Source organism: Lethenteron reissneri, chromosome 21 (genome assembly GCF_015708825.2).
Source record: "Lethenteron reissneri isolate LAM-NWPU_2019-01 chromosome 21, ASM1570882v1, whole genome shotgun sequence".
In the NCBI taxonomy this organism is placed as follows: Eukaryota; Metazoa; Chordata; class Hyperoartia; order Petromyzontiformes; family Petromyzontidae; genus Lethenteron; species Lethenteron reissneri.
This window is the reverse complement of record NC_083799.1, coordinates 3,361,657-3,373,201: the sequence shown is the minus strand read 5'-3', so window position 1 is coordinate 3,373,201 and position 11,545 is coordinate 3,361,657. Positions and strand designations below refer to the sequence as shown.

Genomic DNA, 11,545 nt, shown 5'->3' with positions numbered 1-11,545 from the left:
CCAGGGTCAACGCTGGCGTGGTGTATTCCGCAAATATGCCCGACAGGGCAGGCACAAGCCGGCGTGAGTAGGTTAAACGTTGAGTTTTATAAGGGCACCACGGGTGACCAGCCCCTCCCCACCCAGCCCCACCCCTCCCACTCCCCACCCAGCCCCACCCTCCCCACCCAGCCCCTCCCCACCCTCCCCTCTCCACCCAGCCCCACCCCTCCCATTTTTTGATGCACGACGGACGGACACAATAATCCCCTGTGGGCTGGTGTAACCAGGAGGGTTCCTACCAGTAACAGTGCAGTTGAGTTTATGCCGACGACTACGCTGTTGTGTCTTCAATGATGCTCTGCGTGAAGAGTACAGGCGATACGAAGATACATTGACGTTCCATTGTTTCACCGGGCACACGGCTCCTCACAGATGAAGGGGTGACTCAAAAGCTCCTGGGAGGATGGCCTCTTCAGCTTGTCCCTGAAATCACAGCCACAGATATTACCCTCATCACTTAACGCCTATTGTATCGCTAAATGGAACACATAACATTGTCCTTCAACATGACATTTTCCTGCATGCGCAATGGAACTTTTGATTCAAAATAATAAAATAGCCTCGGTCGAGCTGATGAATTCATAATTTATGTACTGTAGATTGGATTTTAATATGGTAAGGTAAATTGAGAAGGTTCTCCTTCCATTGAGATACTTGATTGAAGACAAAGCAGTTACTCAGGATTTAGTATTTAGACCAGTGAGTTTGCAGTTACCTACACTTTCATAACCATCATTACACAAATGCGAGTGTGGAACTGAGAACCACAGCATCTTCACCTGATGAAGCATTGCTCCACAAATTCTTGTGCCTCCTTGGAAAAAGCTTGAGGCAGACCAGGCATAATCCCATTCCTTATGCCAATGTGGAGTAAAGCAGCCATGGGAGCCATGTCGGCGAAGGGTGGCCGACCCACAGCCATCTCGTGCAGCGTGCAGCCCAGGCTCCAGACGTCGGCCCTGCGCGCGTAGCCTGTGCCGTTGATCACCTCTGGAGCCATCCAATAGGCAGTGCCGTGCACGGAGTGCAGGCCCCCATTTTCGTGGCAGCTGAGTGCCAGCGCCACCCGCTGAGCGCAGCCAAAGTCGATGAGCTTCACGACACCGGCGGGCGTGATCACCGCATTGCTCCCCTTGACGTCGCCGTGCATCACGCCGTGGCCGTGCAGGTAGGCGAGCCCGCGGGTCATTTGCGCGATGTAGCTACGGCACACGGATTCGCCGAGGGGCCCAAACCCCCGGACCGTCTCCGCCACCGTGCCGCCTGGCACAAACTCCATGAAAATGCTGAAGCGGTTTCCCTCCATCTCCGTGCCCAGGTACTCGACCACATTGGGGTGACGCAGGGTGGTGAGCAGCTCCACCTCATCCTGCAGCTTCTGCAGCTCGCTCTGCTTTTGTCCACCTTGGTTGCCGTTCGCACTTTGGGAATCTCTGAGCTCCAGCTCCTTAACGGCAATCAGCTTGCCCTGGTTTGTCAGCCCGAGGAACACCTGTTGGAGATCAATGAAAACGCCTATAAAACAGGACTGTAATTTTATTTAATTTAAATCTAATGTCATTGGAATACAAATAATGTGTAAAAGTAAATCCTTCATGTTTTAAACCTGTTTAAATTCACAGTTTCTCATGCCTTTTGGCTTTTTAGTTTGCCAATCAGTTTTACTTTTTAATAATACATTTTATAGCATGGTAAAACGTTCCAACTATTAGGCAGACATTTGTTTTCTGGGTAGCTTTACGTATCGAATAAAGGGAAAGGTAGCGGGGATGGAGATGCTCACAGTTCCAAAGGCCCCCTTGCCCAGCCGGTTTCCCTTGATCCAAGTGATAGTCTGATCCTGTGTGGCATCATCGCTGAGGCTCGCTGCCTCCGGAACACTTTGCGAACCTGATGTGTGCCAATCTGGCTTTTCAATTAACGGTTCCCTCTTGAACGTCTGTAAGGCGAGTGCAGTGAAATCATTTCTACAACTTTCTAAAGTGTCCTCCTTGAGAGTGCCAAGTGGCTGTGGTTTGTCCTGTGCAGGCAACTCCCGCTCAACAAGTGATTTTTCTCGCGAGCCCTCTCTCCCCTCGTCTCCTGATTTTCTATTCTCCCCATTGGTGTCTACACTTTTGGATCTCGCGTGATTCTGCTCGGCTCGCGCTGGGCTCCCCTTTTGTCTGGAAGGAAACCCCAACTTGGGCTTGAGCTTCTTGACACGGCCCTCATTGCCGTGCAACTTAACATTTCGGCCACGTGGGCGAGCGTTCGCCGGTGACTTGGGTTGTCCGGCAGACACAGAGCGGGGGTGCCGAACAGGACCTTGCAAAGGCTGAGTCTGCCGCCGTGAAACGTACACGGCGCCTGTGAACATTTGCCAAATGGCCGGAGTCTGCACATCTTTGCGAGCAGACTCGGAAAACAGGTCGTCGTAATTCAGCTTTGCAAAGTCGCCGGCAGACATGGAGGGCGGGCCACGTTTCTCCAAAAAAATGTGGGGTTTCAATGAGCTCAAGGCTGCCCTCGTGTTGTCGTCGTGCAGCTTTAATTTCAGTGCAGAGTGTCGAGCAAGACGCTTCTTTGCAGAACGAGCTTTGGTCACCTGCGTGCCCTGGGATATCCCTTCCCTTGGAATGCCGAGTATGTTGGGGCTGATGCGTCCGTGTTGAGGTGATGATGGGCATGGAGATTTTATTGGAGTTCTCAGATGCTTGACTGTATATTTTTATGAGATTTTTCAGCTGTCACACCCGAGGAAATTGCCCTATTCGTCTTTTTGAGCCCCTTCCTCATTGGAGCATTTTTCGTTGAGGAAGTATTTACATCGACCGCATTTTTCACCAAAGACTCTTCAATCTCTGTCTTCCACACTCTTATGAGCGGAATTCCAGGCGGATAAATTGCCTCTCCGTTTTGTCCACCCTGCTTACCTGGCCTCGCCTCACTCCCAACCACTTCTGCACATGACTTTGGCTTCTGGGGTACCTTGGCTCCATCTTCATTCCCTCCACTGGTAACACCAGCTCCTCTCTCCTGTCTTGTCTCTGATTCTTCTGTAGGGTGGCAGCAATGCTGGCAGAAATGCTGGCAGCTGCACCGCAGCGGTGGAGTGGGCACATGCGTCGTCGTGATCAGAGTCGGTTCTTTTGACTTATTTTTGCCGACGAATAATTGTTCCTTTGGCACTGCTCGTTCTGTAGTTGCTAACAGATGACCGGAAAAAGCAGCCGTGTAACTCGAAGGCTTACTTTTGTCCACTGTGTTTGCTATGAAGTCAGGGGGAATGGCTGCAGGCTGACACTGGGATCTGTTCCTCACTGACACACTTCTGTTCATTACAGTGGCTTTCACATCGTCAGTGTCCGATGACAGGTAAGTTCTCTTCTTCACCTCATCCACTTTTATCCCTGCAGACACAGCCGAATCCACTCCCAGTATGACCACTGCGTTTAACTCTGTTTTCACAGGTTCAGTGTCCACCTCTTGTTTTCGTGAACACAGGGTTGTATGGCTTTCACACATTTCACTCGTATCTTCCACAGGTACGGAGTCATTCTTAAGACAACAATTAGGTTTACGATGTTGAACATTTTCACTTGAGCTAGGATCGCGTGGTTCTGACAATGTCTCTGTGTCTTCGTGTTTTGTTGCTGGAGTTATGGCTTTACTTGAGCTGTGGAGTGCCTGTACAATCGGCACTAACTCGTTCACCGCGCTGCTATTTAAGCACGTTTTCCTCATATCTTGATTCAATTGAGAACCACGGTTTTTCACGTAATTCGCAAGAGTTTTAGACCCGTTGTAATCACTCACACGGTGTTCAACGTTGGCGCGTTTAGGAGTCGTCTTCATCCCTTCGTCGTCATGGCGAGGTTCCAAATCCTTCGGGTGGTTCTTTCCGTGCGCTGTAACACAAACACCAAAGTCTCTCCCTGGCAGTAATGCTCGTGTGACAGTGGGCCTCGTGTGCTGGACACGGGCCGGCACGAATGACCACAGACGAGGTTGATGCGTCTGAGAAAAAGACGGGAATGTTCTGTAACGTCTGACGTTGACTTCGTCACCCTGAAAGTAGCTCTTCCTTGGAGTCACAACATCGGCGCTCTCCTTGTGAGTAACACAGTCCTCGGGTGTGTCGCAAAATCTCCGAATGCCAACCGCGGATGAATTAGCTTCGGCGTAAGCTTTGGAATGGATTTCGGGAAGGGGTGAGAAGATTTTTTTCGGCGTTGAAGGAGGCCTGAGCCACGCCGGCACGTCGGGCAGCTGCGCCCGACTTCCCGGGCCGGGATCGGAGAGCCCCAGCGTGGGAAGGGATCTGCTACCCTCCGCCGGTGATCGGGAGAGCGGGGGAGGCAATGGCAGTGATGCGCTGCGAATAGGTGGCAGACACACCTGTGGGAATAAACACGCGGTCTCCAGTTTGCACCATGTTTTCACTGCGGTGTAAAAACGTTATATCTGCCATTGGACAAAAAAACACATGTACGTGTATGGTTGTTATATGCAATGGATTATGGATTGTTTCCGTTTAACTATCTGACGTGTTTAAAAATATCCCCCGACCTCATTAATTAGTTAATTCCCAATATAGTATCGTTATAATGGAGGTCTGGCGTGGGTGACCACCAAAGAGGTTGTTGCAGGCTGCGGGCCTACAAGGGGGGCAGCAGAGGGCAGTGAAGTAAAATGTATTGTACTGTACTATGCCCCCCCCCCTCCCACCACCCTACATTCGGCAACCTGCACTGACCAGCGTGATGAAGTATGGTCATATAACCCCATGACCTGCATGGCCTGGAAAGGCCCTCATCCAGCACGTGCATTGACAACAAGCACTGTGCATGTGCACGTGATACGCACACGGCGCTATCCATTAATTCCCTCATTTACGCAGAGATTGCCCCCCAGAGTGAGGAGTGACCGGAGTTGGCATTTCACGTGCATTTGTTTGATGCTTGTGGTTGTCCAGCTCCCAGGCGAACTTGTTTCCGCTTTGCCTGCTGTGCATTGCCTTCCTGCAATGACCATCCGGGGGCCGTAGTGTCGATACCAGGTCCATTTTCCCAGCGTCAACCACGTCCGACGTGCAGCCGAGCTCTGCTTCCTTCAGGCTGGAGCTGCACGGGTCTCTATACAATCGGCGTTAACGCAGGGGCTTAGGTTTTTTTTTGCCCACACGTGATGATTGCAGAAAGCGCAAGTGTTGTTACATCAATGCAGCGCGCAGTAGACCGTACGCCATATAAAGTTTCACTTGAATGCTAACGTTCTTTGAAGGTCACGTTCTGAAGCCGCTGAGCCAAAAGAGCTGTCAACAGGTGGAATTGTATTGGCAACGAACCAGGAATGAGTTGGGTTTTTTCTCTCTCTAACTTTTTATCTTTTTAAAGTCTGTTTATGCTGAGAACCTGATCTCCAGACAAGCACGTTATACATCAACACTTAATAATACAAAGGTCTTTCAATACAGACTATTGTGTTTCTAAACGTAAAATCGGATTAAACGACGGTTGTGAGCACAACCTCTTCAAATAACAGAGACAAACATCGTACCTCATCATAACCCTGATGGAGATGGAGGTGTTCGTGGGGGACCTCTGCATAGCCCCAGCAGCCACAGGTCTGGCGGATCCCCTAGATTCCTGCTCAAGCCCTACTCTGCACAGAGAGAGAGGAAAGACAAAAGCCGTGGATTGTGCACACCTGTACCACGACCACATCTTACGAGTGCACATGAAACTGCCCAAGGGACGTGTTGCACAAGATAATTTGGTGAATTGCCAGAGATCAGGTGACTTAAAACACATTGTGGGCAATTGCCTCAGAGCTCCTATTAGTGCTGTTAATGGAGGCAACAATAATTGTAGGAGATTTTTGTTTGTTTGTTACACAACGGTAGAGAAGTTTCGATTTAAAGCTTTCGTGACTGCAGGGATTCATCTTCTTGGTTCTTTCGGTAAAGTCACGTAGAATGGAAATAATAAAATAAAAAAATTAAAACATAATAATATAATTCTCACGACGTTTCGGCCACAACGCAAGTAGCCGTCCTCAGGTGAAGACCAGGTCTGTCCGGGAAGACAGCGTCTTCACCTGAGGACGGCTACTTGCGTGTGGCCGAAACGTCGTGAGAATTATTTAATGTTTTATTATTTTATTATTTCCATTGTACGTGACTTTACCGAAAGAACCAAGAAGGTAGAGAAGTCGGTTGTCAGAAGTCCAATAATCAGATTATGAGCAGGCACACATGGCCATCAACCTAAATCAGAGTTTTTGGGACTTTTAAATGTAGCAGGATGCCATATTACATTGTTGCTGTTCTGGTTAAATTAACATTTACCCACGACTTAATTTCTCAATTTATATATTTAACGTTGTTGAAAGACTAGAGTAATATAATCATAAACTAGGTTTTGTATAGCGCAATTATTACAAGACCTCAAAGCACTTTGCATGAGGATTAAGTTACGGAGAATGCTTGCAGTAAAAACAGGTGAGTTTTTTGACGCGATTTTAAAAGTGTAACAGACTGAGATTCCCTAATCGACCGTGGAAGGTAATTCCAAAATCGCGGAGCTTGGCTGCAAAAATCTCTGTCTCCCATAGAACACAGTCTGGTCTTTGGAATAATGAGTAGACCCAGTATGAGCAGATCTAAGTTTTCACAGCGGAGTATACATCTTCAGCAGATCGGTAAGATATTTACGAGCCAACTCATTCAAGGCCTTAGGGGCCGTCCTTAAATGACGTCACGCGATTTTGGACGATTTTTGACCCCCCCCCCTCGTCACACGACGTCACAAAAAGTCAGACCCCCCCCTCAAATATGACGTCACAAAGCTCTGCCCCCCTCCCCCCCAAAAATAAAACATGCTTCAAATCGCTTTACACTATTGTCATTGTAGTGCGTATTTAATGTGCCGCTGCACTCTGATGTTGGAGAAAACATTTATTAAAACGTCTATTCAATTAAGTACAACGTGTTGTCTATATTTCTTTAAAGTTGCGCATTTTGATGTGACGTCACATTTCTCAATCCCCCCCCTCGTCACCCATCGTCACAAATGTCTGACCCCCCCCCCCCCCGAGTTGCGTGACGTCATTTATGGACGGCCCCTTAAACGTCAAGAGAATAATCGATTCTGTCCTTGACAGGGAGCCAGCGCAGAGAGTAAAGAATAGTCGGCATATAACTGATAGCCACAGCCATAGCGAGGGCAATACCTCACTGGATGTGCTGTTAAGTCCTGCATGTGCCATACGGGCGATTTGTTTGTTACACCGCAGTCAGAAGTGTTCTTCGAAAGCTTGTTGTGCTGACGAGTGGCTGGCGTGAGATCGCTTACCTCCCTGGCGGTGACTTCTCTTGATGTCCATCATGCGCCGACCTCAGCTCCACCCTGTCCATCTCCTTCACTTTCAAAGTGCAGCGGATGTCTGCACCTTAAACGCACAAACACGTTCGACAACCACCACTTACGAGTCGTTATTTGGTCCATTAGCCATGGACGAAAACAATCGGCGCATTTGAGTTCACTCCGATTCATAGCCATTGCATTGCTGTGCTATTCAAGTCGTGCAATCGATGTGTTGACAATTCTGTATAACAAAAAGATCTCGCCTTATTTCAGGGAGTGTAAAGAACACAGCGCAGAAGCATTACGTTTGTCCAGGATTCTGCCAATCTTGTCATCTCCTCGCAGTGGAATAGCTTGTGGTGGTGGTGACCAATGTCCAGTAGCAGCTGCAGGAGCGCCGCTGATTGAATGATTTTGGAATTCCCTGTGAATTCTACATTCGCAATGAATCGGACAACAATGACGTGTGCTTTAAATAGTAAACCGTTTACGGTTTTCGCCTAGTCATGGTAATCACAAGGCAGTGAGTGCTATTTAAAGAACATTACAACACCGGTGTGCACTGTAGGAAAACTGGCAAAGATAATTAGCCTGATCAATGTCCCATCAAGGACGACGAAGGCGACGGAGCGGCGTTGATGTGTTTTTTTTCTTCACAGAGTCTATTTCTTGTTGTTATGCCCGTGCTTTGAAACACGGGCACGGATTTGTTTCTGCCCACAGTGCCAGGGAGACGGTTGCCTGGAGGCCACGGGCTGGGGTGGCTTTCGGCCCAAATGTCCCACGGCACGGCGAGCTGGGAAACTTCCGCAATCCGAGATGCGGTGATAGAGAATGATTGCACGAACACACTCCGGCGTGCGTTACTCTCCAATCGCCCGCGCTCCATCACTTGCCCTGTACCTAGCACGCAGGGTGCGTTTGGTTCAGTGAATTTATGAGTGTGCGCCGTTAAGAAACGAAGAATATGACATTAACTGAGAAAACACTTTAAAACAAACACTGCTTGGCGTGTGCAATAAATGCGGTGTGCTGTACACACTGCCCGCTAGTGACTGTTAATGGCACGATGATGACAGCCCAAAGTTAGAGCAGAGGTCGTGTTTCAAGGGGGGGTCACGTGCTTGTGTGAGGGCTCTTTGTGTTCGCTGTGGGGCACCATCGCTTGCTAAGTCAAGGAGAAAAAAATCACTCTCGTGGAGGTGGTGGGGGGGAGGGTGCTCAGGCAACTCGTGACTTCATTGCAAGTTGACTCAGGCGCTCACCTAAAACCACCAGAGACCATTACGGAATTTTGTTTATGCCCATGCGTCCCTTTATATATGTAAAAAAAAGATCCCAAAATAATTTCTGCGTCACACCATTATGGGTTACGTAAATGAACTTTTTTTTGTGTGTGGAAAATAACCACAAGCATTAGTTTTTATTGTTTTCACAAAAATAAACTTTAGTATCTTTAAAGAAGTCATTTTAAAACGAATATACTGTATTTTGAAAGGAAAAAAAACAGCATTTCGTTTCTAATTTCAAGGGGGAAATAATTGTGCACTTTCTGACGGTATTATTCTGTTATTAGTACATTGGCGAAAATATGTAAATCGGCTTAATAAATGTAAAAGCCGGATTTAAATGCGAGAAACAGGAAGGTTGAGTGACATCGTTAAGTAGTTGAACTATTCTAAATTTACAAAAACACCAAGTTTCTTCGACTTCAAGACGCATTCGCGGTGTGCCTGCACAACATGATTTGTGTAAAATCCAGTTACGATCTCCAGTTCACGGTTCACGTGTTGGAGAGCGTTCTATAATATCAGGTTCAGCATGTTGAATGGTGATCGGGTTCCCAGCTGTTGTTAAACAGGACAATCTTGAAAAACCATTGTAGACAATTTGTAGTGCTTCAAACACACTGCATGGCAAACTGCATGATAAAACACGCAACAGCAATGACGGAACAAGTCAGCGTTTTATGTCTGGAACCGTTCTACAAATATCAACATCAACCGTGTTCAATCCACTGATGGATTAAGGCCGCTTCAAGCCGCAGGCCACCTCTCACGAAGCATGCTACAACTAACAAAAACATACAAGTGAGTCTTTATAAAGAGGCTAAGATATAGACGTGAAATGTCCCGTGGTTCCATACTCAGGACTCCAAATGTGAACGCTGCATCGTCACAAGTCAGTTAGCGTCTGACAGACGCGCAATATACATCTGTTACTACAGAGGGAGAAGTGACTTCATGCGATGTTTTCCTCACCTTGAACTGTGTTTGTGGCAGCGTGGAGTTCTCCTGCACTGGCCGCAAGACTTGAGACTCAGTCCGTGATTGTCTGCTCACGTTTCGCTTCTATGCCACGCGTTTGTGCTGCCCTGATTTATGCTGAGGATTGGCACCTGGGGGTTGGGCTTTGTCAGTGTTTCCTCCTGGATATGCGCAGTGCAAACATTGCACAAGCCGCAGCCAGGGGGTTTCTGTGTGCTGACCAGGTGCAATATACACTGCGAGTCTAGGTCCGTGCATATTTTTAGGTATTCCACGAGAAAAATATCCCATGCAGAGAAAGGTGAAATCTTGACTTAAAGCTTTCGTGACTGCAGGAATTCATATTCTTTGGGTCTTTCGGTAAAGTCCCGTAGATGAACCTATCTACGTAACTTTACCGAAAGACCCAAAGAATACAGAGAAAGATGATTCTGTCAAAGCACAATGACATTGTTGATAAAGATGTTATGATGGAGCCTCTGCATGGGTTCCCAGCCTATCTGAAATGGTAAATATTGTCTCCATTTATGTTTATGGATTTATTTCTCCACTCCAATTTTGGTGGGGAAAAAAACTTCCAATGTTGCTGTAAATTACTTTCGTAAAATCGTGTCTCCCTGGCTGATTTCCCATCTAATACATATTTTTTAACTTGCTTTAGCCATTCTCAGTGTAGCTGTTCTATTGTGCAAATGGTCTGTATTATTTATAAAAGATATTTCATTTTAGCCTTGGTTTCTGAGGGCTTGGATGATTGCTTGAATTTACACTCGACTCAAATCTCTTTCTTATTCTACATATGCGAAACAGCAGTTGACTTTCATTGGCCTATTCCAGAATTAGATTTCTGGTACAGTACGTGGTTGATGGTAACGTCGTGTGGTAGGTTAGCCAATGCACTTGCCGTTATTTTGTTCCCAATTATCTATGGTAACTATTTGTGCAGTGTGATGAGAGGCTAATGGATCTGTTCGTTGTATAACCTTTTTCGAATATAAAAAATGATTGAGGAATTATTCCATGGTGAAGATATATCGTTAAGAACAATTCTGCGAATTATGATGCAACAACGTGTCCAGCTTCTTTGGTGATGCCCGCAGTTCCCCCATCTGGCCCAGGGGCTTTACCTTTCATTAATTGTTCAAGTTTGAAATTTGGGACTTCCTGCCACTTAATCTAAAAAGTTTGATTCCTGGAATATATGAACTGGAAATGAACTATAGCTGGCGTAGTAACTCTTGCGTCCACTTTACTTGTTTACCCTGCTATTAGTATTTGCAGTAACAAAGAAGCAGAGTTTAAAACGCGCGGGTGTTCAAGGTGGTTTTATGCGCGCATAAGTGCAACTTATTGAAATATTTTATTGAAATCCACTTAATTCTAGATTTGAAGTTTTCGTGACAGCAAGGATCCATACTCTTTGTTTTTTTTCGGTAAAGTCACGTAGGTTAAAAAATAAAACATAAATTAAATCACGACGGTTCCACCTGAAGACGAAAGCTTTTGTTGCCTCCGAAACGTCGTGATTTAATTGATTTGTTTTCTTTTTTAACCTACGTGACTTTACCGACAAAAACAAAGAGTATGAAATCCACTTGTCCAACATTTCAGTTAGCGTACATTCTCTATGAACGGGCGCTGCACACCAATGTATTTAGACGTTCAGGTGTCACGTGCATGGTATCAATGCATCCAGCATACGTTAGATATTTGTATTGGGTTTTCTATGTCATGACTGTGTTTGCTATATACGTGGTCAATTGACACCGTGAACATGCTCGCACAACGAGATGATCCATCTCAAGGGATTATCCACGTGAAATATTTCAATTATAGAAGCAAGATGACCTCGTGTTCTCCCCCCCCGCCTCATACGTGGTTTTCTCT

At 46.7% G+C, this 11,545-nt stretch overlaps 2 protein-coding genes across 4 annotated transcripts; both read right to left on the bottom strand.

The window, feature by feature from the left end:
* Positions 1 to 213: 213 nt before the first annotated feature.
* On the bottom strand, positions 214 to 2,495 carry MAP3K19 (mitogen-activated protein kinase kinase kinase 19). Its single transcript, XM_061555467.1, has 3 exons — positions 1,826 to 2,495; positions 822 to 1,534; positions 214 to 465 (listed from the first exon to the last, which is right to left on the bottom strand). The coding sequence occupies exons 1-3, from the start codon at positions 2,489 to 2,491 to the stop codon at positions 390 to 392; spliced, it is 1,455 nt and encodes a 484-aa protein (XP_061411451.1). The 5' UTR covers positions 2,492 to 2,495; the 3' UTR covers positions 214 to 389.
* A 228-nt stretch (positions 2,496 to 2,723) lies between these two features.
* Positions 2,724 to 9,788, bottom strand: LOC133345059 (uncharacterized). 3 transcript variants are annotated; one of them, XM_061555464.1, is made up of 6 exons: positions 9,653 to 9,788; positions 7,697 to 7,824; positions 7,380 to 7,476; positions 5,584 to 5,688; positions 4,973 to 5,159; positions 2,724 to 4,422 (listed from the first exon to the last, which is right to left on the bottom strand). In XM_061555464.1, exons 3-6 carry the CDS (start codon positions 7,439 to 7,441, stop codon positions 2,731 to 2,733), a joined length of 2,046 nt encoding a protein of 681 aa, XP_061411448.1. In that variant the 5' UTR covers positions 7,442 to 7,476; positions 7,697 to 7,824; positions 9,653 to 9,788; the 3' UTR covers positions 2,724 to 2,730. The 3 variants fall into 3 exon arrangements, with proteins under 3 accessions (XP_061411448.1, XP_061411449.1, XP_061411450.1); XM_061555465.1 differs by lacking the exon at positions 7,697 to 7,824 and having other exon boundaries at positions 9,653 to 9,733; XM_061555466.1 differs by lacking the exons at positions 7,697 to 7,824; positions 9,653 to 9,788 and having other exon boundaries at positions 5,584 to 5,683; positions 7,380 to 7,452.
* Between the last annotated feature and the right edge of the window lie 1,757 nt (positions 9,789 to 11,545).